The following is an 18737-nucleotide window of genomic DNA, read 5'->3' on the forward strand; positions in this document are numbered from 1 at the left end:
GTATACAGGGAGCTCCCCCTAGTGGTGACTGCAGACAGGATCTTATCATGTATCTCTGTATACAGGGTGCTCCTCCTAGTGGAAGCTGCTGACAGTATCTTATTCTGTATCTCTGTATACAGGGAGCTCCCCCTAGTGGTGGCTGCAGACAGGATCTTATCATGTATCTCTGTATACAGGGAGCTCCTCCTAGTGGTGGCTGCAGACAGGATCTTATCATGTATCTCTGTATACAGGGAGCTCCCCCTAGTGGTGACTGCAGACAGGATCTTATCATGTATCTCTGTATACAGGGAGATCCCCCTAGTGTTGGCTGCAGACAGAATCTTATCATGTACCTCTGTATACAGGGAGCTCTTCCTAGTGGTGGCTGCAGACAGAATCTTATCTTGCATCTCTGTAAACAGGGAGCTCCCCCTAGTGGTGACTGCAGCCAGGATCTTATGTTTCTCTGTGTACAGGGAGCTCCCCCTAGTGGTGGCTGCAGACAGGATGTTATCATGTATCTCTGTATACAGGGAGCTCCCCCTAGTGGTGGCTGCAGACAGGATCTTATCATGTATCTTTGTGTACAGGGCGCTCCCCCTAGTGGTGGCTGCAGACAGAATCTTATCATGCATCTCTGTGTATCGGGAGCTCCCCCTAGTGGTGACTGCAGACAGGAACTTTTCATGTATCTCTGTGTACAGAGAGCTCCCCCTAGTGGTGACTTCAGACAGGATCTTATCATGTATCTGTGTACAGGGAGCTCCCCCTAGTGGTGGCTGCAGACAGAATCTTATCATGTATCTCTGTATACAGAGAGCTCCCCCTAGTGGTGACTGCAGACAGGATCTTATCATGTATCTCCGTATACAGGGAGCTCCCCCTAGTGGTGGCTACAGACAGGATCTTATTATGTATCTCTATATACAGGGAGCTCCCCTTAGTGGTGACTGCAGACAGGATCTTATGTACAGGTGCTTTTCATACAATTAGAATCAATCATCAAAAAGAGAATTTTAGTTCTACTCATGGAGATCATTGCACTCACTATTATGCTGGTGGAGTCACTGTGTACATACATTACATTACTGATCCGGAGTTACATCCTGTATTAAACCCCAGAGCTGCACTCACTATTCTGCTGGTGCAGTCACTGTGTACATACATTACATTACTGATCCTGAGTTACCTCCTGTATTATACTCCAGAGCTGCACTCACTATTCTGCTGGTGCAGTCACTGTATACATACATTACATTACTGATCCTGAGTTACATGCTGTATTATACTCCAGAGCTGCACTCACTATTATGCTGGTGGAGTCAGTGTACATACATTACATTACTGATCCGGAGTTACATCCTGTATTAAACCCCAGAGCTGCGCTCACTATTCTGCTGGTGCAGTCACTGTGTACATACATTACTGATCCTGAGTTTCATCCTGTACTATACTCCAGAGCTGCACTCACTATTCTCCTGTTTCATTGTGTCCCATCCTCCAGTCACATCCAGATCTGCAGCTTGGATCCTACTTTCAGCTTTCAGAAAGACAATGATATTGATGTCTATTAACAGTTGTGGTTTGCACCTTTGGATGTGAGCAGTGGATGCGTTGTATAATGGATATATTGTATTATTCGGTTGCAGCTTTGGATGTGAACACTGGATGCTTTGTATAATGGATATATTGTACTATTCGGTTGCAGCTTTGGATGTGAACACTGGATGCTTTGTATATTGGATATATTGTACTATTCGGTTGCAGCTTTGGATGCGAACTCTGGCTGCTTTGTATAATGGATATATTGTACTATTCGATTGCAGCTTTGGATGTGAACACTGGATGCTTTTTATAATGGATATATTGTACTATTCGGTTGCAGCTTTGGATGTGAACACTGGATGCTTTGTATAATGGATATATTGTACTATTCGGTTGCAGCTTTGGATGTGAACACTGGATGCTTTGTATAATGGATATATTGTACTATTCGGTTGTAGCTTTGGATGTGAACACAGGATGCTTCGTATAATGGATATATTGTACTATTCGGTTGCAGCTTTGGATGTGAACACTGGATGCTTTGTAGAATGGATATATTGTACTATTCGGTTGCAGCTTTGGATGCGAACTCTGGATGCTTTGTATAATGGATATACTGTACTATTCGGTTGCAGCTTTGGATGAGAACACTGGCTGCTTTGTATAATGGATGTATTGTATTATTCGGTTGCAGCTTTGGATGCGAACACGATGCTTTGTGTAATGGATATATTGTACTATTCGGTTGCAGCTTTGGATGCGAACACTGGATGCTTTGTATAATGGATATATTGTACTATTCGGTTGCAGCTTTGGATGCGAACACTGGTTGCTTTGTGTAATGGATATATTGTACTATTCGGTTGCAGCTTTGGATGTGAACTCTGGATGCTTTGTATAATGGATATATTGTACTATTCGGTTGCAGCTTTGGAGGTGAACAGTGGATGCTTTGTAGAATGGATATATTGTACTATTCGGTTGCAGCTTTGGATGTGAACACTGGATGCTTTGTAGAATGGCTATATTGTACTATTCGGTTGCAGCTTTGGATGTGAACTCTGGATGCTTTGTATAATGGATATACTGTACTATTCGGTTGCAGCTTTGGATGTGAACACTGGATGCTTTGCATAATGGCTATATTGTACTATTCGGTTGCAGCTTTGGATGTGAACACTGGATGCTTTGTGTAATAGATATATTGTACTATTCGGTTGCAGCTTTGGATGCGAACACTGGATGCTTTGTGTAATGGATATATTGTACTATTCGGTTGCAGCTTTGGATGTGAACACTGGATGCTTTGTAGAATGGCTATATTGTACTATTCGGTTGCAGCTTTGGATGTGAACACTGGATGCTTTGTAGAATGGCTATATTGTACTATTCGGTTGCAGCTTTGGATGTGAACACTGGATGCTTTGTAGAATGGCTATATTGTACTATTCGGTTACAGCTTTGGATGTGAACACTGGATGCTTTGTAGAATGGCTATATTGTACTATTCGGTTGCAGCTTTGGATGTGAACACTGGATGCTTTGTATAATGGCTATATTGTACTATTCGGTTGCAGCTTTGGATGTGAACTCTGGATGCTTTGTATAATGGATATACTGTACTATTCGGTTGCAGCTTTGGATGTGAACACTGGATGCTTTGTATAATGGCTACAGTATATTGTACTATTCGGTTGCAGCTTTGGATGTGAACACTGGATGCTTTGCATAATGGCTATATTGTACTATTCGGTTGCAGCTTTGGATGTGAACACTGGATGCTTTGTGTAATAGATATATTGTACTATTCGGTTGCAGCTTTGGATGCGAACACTGGATGCTTTGTGTAATGGATATATTGTACTATTCGGTTGCAGCTTTGGATGTGAACACTGGATGCTTTGTAGAATGGCTATATTGTACTATTCGGTTGCAGCTTTGGATGTGAACACTGGATGCTTTGTAGAATGGCTATATTGTACTATTCGGTTGCAGCTTTGGATGTGAACACTGGATGCTTTGTAGAATGGCTATATTGTACTATTCGGTTACAGCTTTGGATGTGAACACTGGATGCTTTGTATAATGGCTATATTGTACTATTCGGTTGCAGCTTTGGATGTGAACACTGGATGCTTTGTATAATGGATATATTGTACTATTCGGTTGCAGCTTTGGATGTGAACACTGGATGCTTTGTAGAATGGCTATATTGTACTATTCGGTTGCAGCTGTGGATGTGAACACTGGATGCTTTGTATAATGGCTATATTGTACTATTCGGTTGCAGCTTTGGATGTGAACACTGGATGCTTTGTATAATGGCTATATTGTACTATTCGGTTGCAGCTTTGGATGTGAACACTGGATGCTTTGTAGAATGGCTATATTGTACTATTCGGTTACAGCTTTGGATGTGAACACTGGATGCTTTGTAGAATGGCTATATTGTACTATTCGGTTGCAGCTTTGGATGTGAACACTGGATGCTTTGTATAATGGCTATATTGTACTATTCGGTTGCAGCTTTGGATGTGAACACTGGATGCTTTGTAGAATGGCTATATTGTACTATTCGGTTGCAGCTGTGGATGTGAACACTGGATGCTTTGTATAATGGCTATATTGTACTATTCGGTTGCAGCTTTGGATGTGAACACTGGATGCTTTGTATAATGGCTATATTGTACTATTCGGTTGCAGCTTTGGATGTGAACACTGGATGCTTTGTATAATGGCTATATTGTACTATTCGGTTGCAGCTTTGGATGTGAACACTGGATGCTTTGTATAATGGCTATATTGTACTATTCGGTTGCAGCTTTGGATGTGAACACTGGATGCTTTGTATAATGGATATATTGTACTATTCGGTTGCAGCTTTGGATGTGAACACTGGATGCTTTGTAGAATGGCTATATTGTACTATTCGGTTGCAGCTGTGGATGTGAACACTGGATGCTTTGTATAATGGCTATATTGTACTATTCGGTTGCAGCTTGGGATGTGAACACTGGATGCTTTGTATAATGGCTATATTGTACTATTCGCTTGCAGCTTTGGATGTGAACACTGGATGCTTTGTAGAATGGCTATATTGTACTATTCGCTTGCAGCTTTGGATGTGAACACTGGATGCTTAGGACGGCTTCTCCAGGGCCGAGGCTCATCACTATGACTCGGGCGCGGATAGAAAACGATATCAGATTTATTTAAAATTCTCAGATTTGGTAACAATATCCTAAATGTCCTCTACAGATCCGGTGCCGTCTGTCCCCTGCGGTCGTCTCGGAGCCCTGGTGGGTGAGGTGGCGATGGTGGGAGCGGCACTCTCCTCGTGGAGGCACCACTACGCAGCTGGACTTTGGGCAGCCGCCGCTGTGTGTCCGTTTCTCGGCTAGATCTACTGCAGCGAGCTGTCCGCGGTCTCGGCGCCGTCTGACCACTCAGCCGCTACTAAGGGCCCGTTATGTGGGAAGACCTGGGATGAGAGGCCAGCGATCCTCAGCTAAAGGCTACAATCATGGTGGTCTGGTGGCGAGGGTCAGCGCCTCCTCCAGGACCATGGATGGTAGGAATGGAGTCTGTGATGGGAGGACATGATTACATGGAGATACACGAACATATGAGCGGGGAAGAACATGCATCTGTCATGAGCATACATGAGCGAATGTGACACTGAGCAGCACGCAAGGGATCTACGTAGAAAACGATGGAGCCGGCAGGTGTCCTACGAGGTTCCTGCCCCAGGGCAGATAACCTTCTCCAGCCGCGGCCTCCACAGGTTCATGAGAAATTTGTGCTTATATTTTCTGTACTATTCCTTCTGTTCCTGGTGTTTTTGTTTCCACGTTTCCCGCTGTGGACAACAAGTCTAAGCATCTCCAGGTCTGAAGTCTCATCACATCCCTCCTGTCTTCTACTCTCGCCTGTTTGTCCTCGTCGCTCGCTGTTTTTGTAATTCCTTCTTCACGGTTTCTCTCCCCTTGGTTGTATTGTAGTAGACGCAATGATCTTCCTAAAGGGATCCGTCAGTCTGTTGTCGGGTCCTTCAAGCAGTCATGCTCGCGGGTCTTTGGTAAGATCTGGACACTTTGGTGTGTCGGTGGAGGAGGAAAGAGGAGGAAAAGGGCACAAGGTTGGGGAGGCCACATTCGGAATCCAGTGGATGCCTCTTTGTATCATCTCAGGAGCACGAAGAGAAGGAAAGACACGAGCCAGATGGGAAATCCTGAGACCGGATGGCAGGCGAAGCTGCTGGGGGACGCTACAGCTGCAAGACAAGAAGAAAGATCCAATTTATCAAAAGGTCCAGCAGAAAGTGTCGTCAACTACAGGACTCCGCTATACAATGGAACAGTAATGTAACCCAGTGGAAAGAGTCACATCAAGCCCGAACCAGAGCTGCATTCATAATTCTGCAAGTTACTTCCCAGGATGCAGGAGCTCACATAGAAGCCTGGACCTGCACCCACCGCTGCCTGGCCACAATGCCAACCTGAAAACTAAGCTGCAGTACAACGCCCTAACAAGGGGCGATAAGAAGTCAATCACAAGAACGCGGGTATCGGAGATTTGTCCTGACAAAACTGGGCAGCGACAAGACGACATGGCTGATTGACGATTTTTAGGGCCCGTCTATCAATCCAATGTCGGCAGCAGAATATATGCAAACCAATCAATAGTATTACTACAAAGCCTGAGCACTGACCGACGTGCCGTGGGTCAGCGCTCGTTACTGGCAGCACTTTGTGTAAACGCTTCTTATTACTGAAGAGAAATATTCCGCGGCTCCTACAAGTCAATGGATTTCAAGCCGCAAATGCTTCCAATGAGGTTCCACCGTGGTGAAAGTAAAGCGCAAGAATATCCATCCTGAACAAACCCTTGAAAGTCTATGGATCCCTTGACATCTTTTCTTGGCCTATTTTGTCTAACAAATTATATAAAACATTTCTGCAATTATGAATCAATTTGGAACTGTCTTCTGCAGTCTTTCAGCTTACCATGCATTGCAAGCTGCTCAATGCAGTTCCGTTCTACGACCAATGATCATTTACTCAGTCTCCAGCATCTGTCACTTCTCATGGACAGGCCTCTCTAGCTGGCGTATGATTTGATTAAATTTGAGCTTGGATTCATGTTCAGGAGAGGAGAGAGGGATTGGAGACTGAGCACACGTGGAAGCTGCTGTCAGCACTGAAACCGAGCAGCATTGAGCAGCTTGCTGTGGATTGTAAAGCAAGGAATATTCAGAATACAAATACTTAGAAATGTTTAACTAAAAATCAATTCTAAAAACGTTTTATATCATAAAATACATAAAGTGCGCTAAAAATAAGACTTGCCTATAAAACAAATTAAGGCGGTAAACTCCAGATCTCCAGATCAGCGGATTATGAAGGCAGATACTTGTATTGTTCCTACACTGTCTCCTTCAAGACTTGTCCTATTGTGTTTGACACTAGGGATGAGCGAGTATACTCGTTAGGATTCGCTACTTGGCGAGTAATGCGGTACTCACGGTACTGGAATCCGGGCGAGTAAATTTCACTACTCGCCTCAAAATATTCGGCTCAGCCCGGCACAGCCCAGCACAATCACCGCACAGCCCAGCACAATCACCGCACAGCCCAGCACAGTCCTGCACAGCCCAGCACAGTCCCCGCACAGCCCAGCACAATCACCGCACAGCCCAGCACAGTCCTGCACAGCCCAGCACAGTCCCTGCACAGTCCCCGCACAGTCCCCGCACAATGCCACACAGCCCAGCACAGTCCCACACAGCCCGGCACAGTCCAGCACATTCCCGCACAGCCCGGCACAGTCCCCGCACAGCCTAGCACAGTCCCGCACAACCAGGCACAGTCCCCGCACAGCCTAGCACAGTCCCGCACAGCCCGACACAGTCCAGCACAGTCCCCGCACAATCCCACACAGCCCAGCACAATCACCGCACAGCCCGGCACAGTCCCTGTACAGTCCAGCACAGCCCAGCACAGTCCCGCACAGCCTAGCACAGTCCCGCACAACCAGGCACAGTCCCCGCACAGCCTAGCACAGTCCCGCACAGCCCGACACAGTCCAGCACAGTCCCCGCACAATCCCACACAGCCCAGCACAATCACCGCACAGCCCGGCACAGTCCCTGTACAGTCCAGCACAGCCCAGCACAGTCCCGCACAGCCCAGCACAGTCCCGCACAGCCTAGCACAGTCCCGCACAGCCCGGCACAGTCCAGCACAGTCCCCGCACAATCCCACACAGCCCAGCATAATCACCGCACAGCCCGGCACAGTCCCGCACAGCCTGGCACAGGCCCTGTACAGTCCAGCACAGCCCAGCACAGTCCCACACAGCCCAGCACAGTCCCGCACAGCCTAGCACAGCCCAGCACAGTCCCGCACAGCCTATCACAGTCCTGCACAGCCCGGCACAGTCCAGCACAGTCCCCGCACAATCCCACACAGCCCAGCACAATTAACGCACAGCCCGGCACAGTCCCTGTACAGCCCGGCACAGTCCCTGTACAGCCCGGCACAGTCCCTGTACAGCCCGGCACAGTCCCTGTACAGTCCAGCACATCCCAGTACAGTCCCGCACAGCCCGGCACAGTCCCCGCACAGCCCGGCACAGTCCCGCACAGCCCGGCACAGTCCTGCACAGTCTAGCACAGTCCCCGCACAGCCCGGCACAGTCCCCGCACAACCCAGCACAGTCCCGCACAGTCCCTTCACAGCCCGGCACAGTCCCGCACAGCCCCCTCACAGCCCGGCACAGTCCCCGCACAGTCCCGCACAGTCCCGCACAGCCCGGCACACTCCCTGCACAGCCCAGCACAGTCCCGCACAGCCCGGCACAGTCCCCGCACAGCCCGGCACAGTCCCCGCACAGCCTGGCACAGTCCCCGCACAGTCCCCGCACAGTCCTTGCACAGTCCCCGCGCAGCCCGACACAGTCCCCGCACAGCCCGGCACAGTCCCCGCACAGCCCGGCACAGTCCGTGCACAGCCCGGCACAGTCCGTGCACAGTCCCCGCACAGCCCGGCACAGTCCCCGCACAGCCCGCACAGTCCGGCACAGGCCCGGCACAGTCCCCGCACAGCCCGGCACAGTCCCCGCACAATCACTGCACAGCCCAGCACAGTCCCTGCACAGTCCCCGCACAGTCCTTGCACAGTCCCCACACAGCCCAGCACAGCCCGGCACAGTCCCCACACAGCCCGGCACAGTCCCCGCACAATCACTGCACAGCCCAGCACAGTCCCTGCACAGTCCTTGTACAGTCCTTGCACAGTCCCCACACAGCCCAGCACAGCCCGGCACAGTCCCCACACAGCCCAGCACAGCCCGGCACAGTCCCCACACAGCCCGGCACAGTCCCCGCACAATCACTGCACAGCCCAGCACAGTCCCTGCACAGTCCTTGTACAGTCCCCACACAGCCCGGCACAGTCCCCACACAGCCCGGCACAGTCCCCACACAGCCCGGCACAGTCCCCGCACAGCCCGGCACAGTCCCCGCACAGCCCGGCACAGTAACGAGTACAGTGAGTCTGAGTATTTCACTACTTGCTCATCGCTATTTGACACCGACCTCCAGGATTGTGCAATTCTGACTTTACTCAGTGATCAATTACTGGACAAGGGACGGAATCTACTCTATCAGCTGTGGAGCAGATCCTGTTGGACACAGGACGCGCTCTTCATCACTGAGGACGATGGACTCACCTTTTGTTGGGGGGATCTGTCTTTTCGGACACTCTCCCTTCTTTATGGTGACATCATCAATGGCCACATCTCCTTCTATCCCTTTTCCAATGACACATTCAAACACAATCTGGGGAAAGGGAAGACTCATCATTAGGAACGGAACACGAATACATTACCCATCCATCATTGTGCAGCACGATGCGTCCAGACTCAGCGAGCGTATCTGGATTCTGCCGCCGCACCAAGATTAATCCCCTGAAAGATTTATTTCCCACAGAAGCAAATGTCACCCACAAATAATACAGCGAGCAGCGAGATTTTACATAATTCCAGGAGAGGAAACAATAACACAGAGATGTCGGATAGTCAAGGAGGCCGCCACATCTATTGCTACCTGCCCGCTGCGGATACAGTGCGCCGGAGGACGGCCAGAGACGTCTCAAGGGTTTTGTTAAGTAATAAGCTCCAGAAATTTGTGTCGGAGCATGAAATCTTACTGCAAACCGTAATCCGCTGCCATACCCTGCCGAGAACGCGGCCTCTGCCGGCGGCTCACACAATTCTTCCAGACACTGACGCCTTTTTTACTTTACAAAATCCACTGAGTGGCAAAACAATCTTTTTCCTGGGTGAAAATATCATAGATTCCAGAAGTTAGGCACTGAATGCTGGCAAAAAAAATGTTCTGTACCCATGATAACACTTCCTGCTGGCACGTCAGTATTGTCATAGGCATGTTGTGTGGATCCAAATATTCGTTCTGGGCACATAAAGCTTTCGTGAAGGATTCTTCAGGCAATAAACAGGACATTCCTGGAGCACAAACCATAAAGGACCTCTGGGCTCTAGGGGTCTCGGTTATGAGAGCCTCAGCTCTTAGTTCTTTTAGGTTCCACAGTGCGGGAATGTTTATTGTTGGGTCTCTTGACTCTGGATATTTTGGCTGTGGATTCTTCAGCTCTCACTTCTGGATCTGTGGACTCTGGATCTCCTTGCTCTAGGCATCTTAGGTCTCTGTGCCATGTCCTAGTTTTGAGTCCTTTGGTTCTTAGTCTCTTGGTATTAGGTCTCTTTTCTCTGGATATATTGGATCTCTCTGTTCTGGATTTCTCAGTTTTGTATCTCCTGGTTCACTGTGGTCACAATCTCATTCCTCTTGATCTTCTTGGTATGGTTCTATTACTTCTGAATCTCTATCGTCTAGATTTTTCTGCTTTGGTCTATTGGTTGTGTATGTCTTCGCTCTGGCTTTATTGGTTTTGCACATCCCTGTTTGGGTCTCTCTATACTGAATGTCGCAGATCTGGGTATCTTGGCTGTGGATCTCATTGCTTTAGTAGCTGATCTTCAAGTGTTTAGGCTCTGGATTTCCTGGATATGGGTTATGGAGCTTTAAGTCTCTTGACTTTGAGCTCTGCGTTTATTGTCTCTGCATCTGACAGCTATGGGTCTCCTAGTTCTTGATCTTTGGCTCTCTTAGTATTAGTTTTGATGCCTCTGGCTCCCTTGGTTTTGGATTGGATCAATGAACTCTGAATCTCATGGCTCTGGATCTCTTTGCTGTAGATCTGCAACTCTTGGCTGTATCAGATTTGTGTACCTTGGTTTTGACTATTTAGGCTCTTGCTCTCAGCTGTGGTTCTCTTGGCTCGTGATCGGTTTGCTCTAGATCAACATCTCCTGGCTCTCTCAGCTTTGTGTCTCATGGTTTTGGCTGTCTTTGTTCTGGCTCTCAGCTTTCGGTCTCTTGGCTCTGGATCTCTTTGCTCTAGGTCTGCATCTCTTGGCTCTCTCAGCTTTGTGTCTCTTGGTTTTGGCTGTCTTTGTTCTGGCTCTCAGCTTTCAGTCTCTTGGCTTTGGATCTCTTTGCTCTAGGTCTGCATCTCTTGGCTCTCTCAGCTTTGTGTCTCATGGTTTTGGCTGTCTTTGTTCTGGCTCTAAGCTTTCGGTCTCTTGGCTCTGGATCTCTTTGCTCTAGGTCTGCAGCTCTTGGCTCTCTCAGCTTTGTGTCTCTTGGTTTTGGCTGTCTTTGTTCTGGCTCTCAGCTTTCAGTCTCATGGCTTTGGATCTCTTTGCTCTAGATCCGCATCTTTTGGCTCTCTCAGTTTTGGGTCTCTTGGCTCTGGCTCTCAGCTTTGTGTCTCTTAAGTTTTGGCTGTCTAAACTCTGGCTCTCAGCTGTGGGTCTCTTGGCTCTGGATCGGTTTGCTCTAGATTAGCATTTCTTGGCTCTCTCAGCTTTGTGTCTCATGGTTTTGGCTGACTTGGTTCTGGCTCTCAGCTTTGTGTCTCATGGTTTTGGCTGTCTTTGCTCTGGCTCTCAGCTTTCGGTCTCTTGGCTCTGGATCTCTTTGCTCTAGATCTGCATCTCTTGGCTCTCTCAGCTTTGAGTCTCTTGGCTCTGGCTCTCAGATTTCTGTCTCTTGGCTCTGGGTCTTAGATTTCTGTCTCTTGGTTTTGGTTGTCAAGGTTCTGGTTCTCAGTTTTCGGTCTCTTGGCTCTGGATCTCTTTGCTCTAGATCGGCATCTCTTGGCACTGGCTTTCAGTTCTGGATGTCCAAGATCTCCATAGATTTCACTTATAAGGAGAGGACAACAGATGCATTTTCATAATAAATTCCTCCAGGAGCGACCTTCCTCCCGAGTCCCCACGCAGTGCGGTAATGTAAGGCATTAATCCGTTCTCTCGTTCCCCCCTTCTCAATGTTCCAGGACAATTATCTATAATTGCGGTGAGAAAATACACTGCTAACATAAGCAAGATTAGAATGGATTTACTAAAGGTCGGTGAACTTCACAGGCTTATTAATATTATTGATCGCCCGGCGTGTTGAGAAGATACGTTCTTCCACCTTCCTCTCTATTATGAGCAGATGTCCATGGGGATCACATGTGAGCAAGTCATGAGATTTATGTTTTATAACCTGGATATCTGGGGTCAGGAGGGTGCGTGTAAAGGGTCCTAGAGAAAAATCAGTGTCAGGAGGGTGCGTGTAAAGGGTTCTAGAGCTGAATCAGTGTCAGGAGGGTGCGTGTAAAGGGTCCTAGAGCTGAAGCAGTGTCAGGAGGGTGCGTGTAAAGGGTCCTAGAGCTGAAGCAGTGTCAGGAGGGTGCATGTAAAGGGTCCTAGAGCTGAAGCAGTGTCAGGAGGGTGTGTGTAAAGGGTCCTAGAGCTGAAGCAGTGTCAGGAGGGTGCATGTAAAGCGTCCTAGAGCTGAAGCAGTGTCAGGAGGGTGTGTGTAAAGTGTCCTAGAGAAAAATCAGTGTCAGGAGGGTGTGTGTAGAGTGTCCTAGAGAAAAATCAGTGTCAGGAGGGTGTGTGTAAAGGGTTCTAGAGCAGAAGCAGTGACGGGAGGGTGCATGTAAAGGGTCCTAGAGCTGAAGCAGTGTCAGGAGGGTGCGTGTAAAGGGTCCTAGAGCTGAAGCAGTGTCAGGAGGGTGTGGGTAAAGGGTCCTAGAGCTGAAGCAGTGTCAGGAGGGTGTGTGTAAAGGGTCCTAGAGAAAAATCAGTGTCAGGAGGGTGTGAGTAAAGGGTCCTAGAGCTGAAGCAGTGTCAGGAGGGTGTGTGTAGAGTGTCCTAGAGAAAAATCAGTGTCAGGAGGGTGCGTGTAAAGGGTCCTAGAGCAGAAGCAGTGACGGGAGGGTGCATGTAAAGGGTCCTAGAGCTGAAGCAGTGTCAGGACGGTCGTGTAAAGGGTCCTAGAGCAGAAGCAGTGTCAGGAGGGTGTGTGTAAGGGTCCTAGAGCAGGAGCAGTGATGGGAGGGTGTGTGTAAAGGGTTCTAGAGCAGAAGCAGAGTCAGGAGGGTGCGTGTAAAGGGTCTTAGAGCAGAAGTAGTGTCAGGAGGGTGCGTGTAAAGGGTCCTAGAGCAGAAGCAGTGTCAGGAGGGTGTGTGTACAGGGTCTTAGAGCAGAAGTAGTGTCAGGAGGGTGCGTGTAAAGGGTCCTAGAGCAGAAGCAGTGTCAGGAGGGTGTGTGTAAAGGGTCCTAGAGCAGAAGCAGTGACGGGAGGGTGTGTGTACAGGGTCCTAGAGCAGAAATAGTGTCAGGAGGGTGCGTGTAAAGGGTCCTAGAGCAGAAGCAGTGTCAGGAGGGTGTGTGTAAAGGGTCCTAGAGCAGAAGTAGTGTCAGGAGGGTGCGTGTAAAGGATCCTAGAGCAGAAGCAGTGTCAGGAGGGTGTGTGTACAGGGTCTTAGAGCAGAAGTAGTGTCAGGAGGGTGCGTGTAAAGGATCCTAGAGCAGAAGCAGTGTCAGGAGGGTGTGTGTACAGGGTCTTAGAGCAGAAGTAGTGTCAGGAGGGTGCGTGTAAAGGGTCCTAGAGCAGAAGCAGTGTCAGGAGGGTGTGTGTACAGGGTCTTAGAGCAGAAGTAGTGTCAGGAGGGTGCGTGTAAAGGGTCCTAGAGCAGAAGCAGTGTCAGGAGGGTGTGTGTAAAGGGTCCTAGAGCAGAAGCAGTGATAGGAGGGTGTGTGTAAAGGGTCCTAGAGCAGAAGTAGTGTCAGGAGGGTGCATGTAAAGGGTCCTAGAGCAGAAGCAGTGTCAGGAGGGTGTGTGTAAAGGGTCCTAGAGCAGAAGTAGTGTCAGGAGGGTGCGTGTAAAGGGTCCTAGAGCAGAAGCAGTGTCAGGAGGGTGCGTGTACAGGGTCTTAGAGCAGAAGCAGTGTCAGGAGGGTGTGTGTAAAGGGTCCTAGAGCAGAAGCAGTGTCAGGAGGGTGCGTGTAAAGGGTCCTAGAGCAGAAGCAGTGTCAGGAGGGTGCGTGTAAAGGGTCCTAGAGCAGAAGCAGTGACGGGAGGGTGTGTGTACAGGGTCTTAGAGCAGAAGCAGTGTCAGGAGGGTGTGTGTACAGGGTCTTAGAGCAGAAGCAGTGTCAGGAGGGTGCGTGTAAAGGGTCCTAGAGCAGAAGCAGTGTCAGGAGGGTGTGTGTAAAGGGTCCTAGAGAAAAATCAGTGTCAGGAGGGTGTGTGTAGAGTGTCCTAGAGAAAAATCAGTGTCAGGAGGGTGTGTGTAAAGGGTTCTAGAGCAGAAGCAGTGACGGGAGGGTGCATGTAAAGGGTCCTAGAGCTGAAGCAGTGTCAGGAGGGTGCGTGTAAAGGGTCCTAGAGCTGAAGCAGTGTCAGGAGGGTGTGGGTAAAGGGTCCTAGAGCTGAAGCAGTGTCAGGAGGGTGTGTGTAAAGGGTCCTAGAGAAAAATCAGTGTCAGGAGGGTGTGAGTAAAGGGTCCAGAAGCAGTGTGTATCAGGTGTTCTGTCGCAGATCACATCTGTATGATCCCCTTTAACAGAAGAAGTTACAAATACACAGTGGGTATGCCGGGGACCCCCAGAATCTTTGTCTGCCAGTATTAGATGTTCGGACACTTTCTGTCCCGTCTCCGGTTCCTGTGCAGTACGGCAGAGCTGACAATACACGAGCCGCCGCCGGGATTGATTCCGTATTAAATATTTTAACATTCGGAGCGTTTCACTTTTTATGATTTGACTATTCAGAGCGGCGGCCGCTGACAGCGCGGCATCACTTATATGGATCCGCTGTTCCCTCAGATGTCGGACGCACGTTTACGAGTCACAGCCGCATTCTGATGGCGGAGGCCGCGCCGTACATCACACTAATGTCTTCCGATGGTTGTCTTACATCAGAGCGAGGAGTTTATAGGGAGATTTTACTACAGTCAAAGAACAGATCCAGAAGAGGAAGAGGTCTCCACACAACGCAGAACAGTCCGGGAATCGGCAGATGTAGCAGACCTGAGCTGTGGACGAGGAGGCATCTGCTACATCATATGTTATCTGTGATGTTACATAGGACTGCAGGTGACATCTACTACATTATCTGTACTCAGAGAGTTATCACTGTGTTATCTGTGGTGTTACATAGGACTGCAGATGACATCTACTACATTATCTGTACTTAGAGAGTTATCACTGTTATCTGTGGTGTTACATGGGACTGCAGGTGACATCTACTACATTATCTGAACACAGAGATTTATCAATCTGCTCTCTTTGGTATTACATAGGACTGCAGGTGACATCTACTACATTATCTGTACTCAGTTATCAGTTATCTGGGGTGTTACATAGGACTGCATGTGACATCTCTTACATTATCTGTACTCAGAGAGTTATCACTGATCTCTGTGGTGTTACATAGGACTGCAGATGACATCTACTACATGATCTGTACTCAGAGAGTTATCACTGTGTTCTCTTTGGTATTACATAGGACTGCAGGTGACATCTACTACATTATCTGTACTCAGAGATGTTATCTCTTACATAGGACTGCAGCTATATTCTTTGCCGTTATTGTAGTGTGAATAAGATATAATTGTCAGGATGGAGACGTTCTGCGCTATCAGTGTGTGACGTTTCCCGGCCGTCGTGCTCTCTCTGGGCGCCCGGAGGTTTGTCTCTGTTTCTTCTCTCTCCATTGATCACTTGGTTTTGCATTTGACCCTCAGCAGCTTCTGTAACGATCGTCTATGGGTCATGTGACTCCACGATATTCTTACCTGGAAGGGCGCGGTGGGGTTCACCTGCAGGTTCTCTAATTGCCACTTGGGCCCTTGGTTGCCTTTCTTGGACCAGACAGGAATATCCTGGGTGCCAATATTTTTGAGGCGCAAGAAAACCGTTAAGTTTCCTGAAAAGGAAATAAAGAAATTTATAAAAAGTGAAGAACGGACAAAATGTTACACAAACAATCACCTAAATCTATTATCTACAGTGGGGGAAATAATTATTTGATCCCTTGCTGATTTTGTAACTTTGCCCACTGACACAGACATGAACAGTCTATAATTTTAAGGGACGGTTAATTTTATCATTGAGAGATAGAATATCAAAAATAAAATCCAGAAAATCACATTGAATATATATTATATACATTTATTTGCCTTTTGCAGTGAGAAATAAGTATTTGATCCCTCTGGCAAACAAGACTTAATACTTTGTGGCAAAACCCTTGTTGGCAGGCTCAGCAGTCAGACGTTTCTTGCAGTTGATGATGAGGTTTGCGCACATGTCAGGAGGAGTTTTGCTCCACTCCTCTTTGCAGATCATCTCTATATCATTAAGAGTTTGAGGCTGTCGCTTGGCAACTTGGAGATTCACCTCCCTCCATAAGTTTTCTATGGGATTAAGGTCTGGAGACGGGCTTGGCCACTCCAGACCTTAATGTGCTTCTTTTTGAGCCACTCCTTTGTTGCCTTGGTTGTATGTTTTGGGTCATTGTCTTGCTGGAAGACCCAGCCATGACACATTTTTAATGTCCTGGTGGAGGGAAGGAGGTTGTCACTGTAGTCCTGTGCCCTTAGCAGAGAAACACCCCCAAAACATAAAGTGTCCACCTCCATGCTTGACAGTAGGGATGGTGTTTTTTGGGTCATAGGCAGCATTTCTCTTCCTCCAAACACGGCGAGTTGAGTTAATGCCAAAGAGCTCAATTTTTGTCTCACCTGACCACAGATCCTTCTCCCAATCACTCACAGAATCATCCAGGTGTTCATTAGCAAACTCCAGACGGGCCTGCACATGTGCCTTCTTGAGCAGGGGGACCTTGCGGGCACTGCAGGATTGTAAACCTTTACGGCGTAATGTGTTACCAATGGTTTTATTGGTGACTGTGGTCCCAGCTGTCTTGAGATCATTAACAAGTTCCCCCGTGTAGTTTTAGGCTGATCTCTCACCTTCCTCATGATCAAGGATACCCCACAAGGTGAGATCTTGCATGGTGCCCCAGATCGATGTGGATTGACAGTCATTTTGTATTTCTTCCATTTTCTTACTATTGCACCAACAGTTGTCTCCTTCTCACCCAGCGTCTTAATCCCCCTTCACACATAGCGAGATCGCTAGCGATCTCGCTAAAGCGTCACTGATTTTGTGACGCAGCAGCGATACCGCTAGCAATCTCGCTACATGTGACACTTACCTCCAACCGCCCCCCCCCTGCTGGCTATCGTTGATCGCGCAAGATCGGCCTGGTCCATTTATCGTCGTCGACTTCCTGCTGGCACCGACGAGCGACTCCATGGACGCGGGCGGAAGTCGTCACCAGAGCTGCTGTCTGACAGGTAAGTAACGGCCGCCGACTGCTGCTGCATCGCTGGTGAGATCTGCCTGTTTGGCAGCTCAATAGCGACCATTTAGCGATGTACCAGCGATCCTGACCGCGTCATATCGTTGTCGGGATCGCTGGTGCATCGCTAAATGTAACGGGACCCTTACTTATGGTTTTATAGCCCATTCCAGCTTTGTGCAGGTCTATGATCTTGTCCCTGACATCCATAGAAAGCTCTTTGGTCTTGCCCATGTTGTAGAGGTTAGAGTCTGACTGATTGAGTCTGTGGACAGGAGTCTTTTATAAAGGTGACTATGTACAACAGCTGTCTGTAATGCAGGTAAGGAGTTGATTCGGAGCGTCTAACTGGTCTGTAGGAGCCAGAACTCTTAATGGTTGGTAGGGGATCAAATACTTATTTCTCACTGCAAAATGCAAATAAATTTATAGAATTTATACAATGTGATTTTCTGGATTTTATTTGATTGATTTTTTTATTTAATTTTTCATCTCACTCTCTCTTTCTATCTCCATCTCTTTCTCTCTGTCTTTGCAGTGTGGGCTCCGGGTTTCTCTTTCCTGCTGGTTCTTGGAATAATAATTTCTCGACCATAAAACTGGAGGAAAAAGCGTAAATGTTTCTCCGGCTCCTCGGAGATCTGCAGTGAGCGGAGCGCGGCCCGGGCAGCTCATGACTCGGCAGCGGCTTCACATGTGCCCTCCCTTTATTACCACTCACTGTTGCTGAACTCCGAGACCCGGCAGCTGCAGATTTACAGATTCCACTGGTCGATCATGGTTTCCGCAGTGTGAGAGCTAGAACTGGGAGATAAGACCCCGAGAACTATCTGCCCGGGTGTAATGTCCATATGTGAGGAACTGGTGAGGTGCGGAGGAGAAGGACAAAGTGATTTCTCCATCTCCTCCATTACCGGCATCAGCGGTAACGCACTGCACATGGATGACGTCTGAGTGCAGTCACACGCTCCCATAGACTTGTATGGATAAGCGCGATCCGACTCTCAGGTGCACTCGCAGCATGCTGCAGAATCGGCACAAGATAATAACGTCAGACCTGAGCTGCCCCATAGGGTAACACCGGGCCGAGTGCTGCCCGATGCCCTTTAGACTTGGCCGTGTTATACACCAGTGTGAACGAGTCCTTAAAGAAGCGCCACCTGCATCAAAGTGTTCATCCTCTCACTACTCTGCAGTCGCCATATTACACAGCGCTGGGCTCTTACACCCAGATCATTCCTCTCTCTCCCATTAGGTCTATGATGTCATGTGATCAATAACCGACGAGCTGAATCCTTCTCTGCTCCGTGTCCGGCTCCAACATAGGAAGCTCCAGTAGAGAAGTCTGCTCTGGAGAACAAACTGCAGCTTAGGTGACAGTCACCCTGATCCCGGAGCAGAGCCCTGAGCAGATGTGCAGA

The 18737-nt window shown here is 48.5% G+C and overlaps 1 protein-coding gene across 9 annotated transcripts in view; it reads right to left on the minus strand.

Moving 5' to 3' along the window:
• Window positions 1-4718: 4718 nt before the first annotated feature.
• MDGA1 (MAM domain containing glycosylphosphatidylinositol anchor 1) overlaps window positions 4719-18737 on the minus strand; it is a 441180-nt gene continuing 427161 nt past the window's right edge. For all 9 annotated transcript variants that reach the window (XM_073556269.1, XM_073556267.1, XM_073556270.1 and 6 more), the window contains 3 exons: window positions 15749-15879; window positions 9262-9370; window positions 4719-5803 (listed from right to left, as the gene is read on the minus strand). In XM_073556269.1, the coding sequence (XP_073412370.1) occupies window positions 5712-5803; window positions 9262-9370; window positions 15749-15879 (332 nt within the window). In that variant the 3' untranslated portion in view covers window positions 4719-5711. The remainder of the gene's footprint in view (window positions 5804-9261; window positions 9371-15748; window positions 15880-18737) is intronic.

This window comes from Dendrobates tinctorius, unplaced genomic scaffold, assembly GCF_039654945.1.
Source record: "Dendrobates tinctorius isolate UK_male_01 unplaced genomic scaffold, ASM3965494v1 ptg000232l, whole genome shotgun sequence".
Taxonomy (NCBI): Eukaryota; Metazoa; Chordata; class Amphibia; order Anura; family Dendrobatidae; genus Dendrobates; species Dendrobates tinctorius.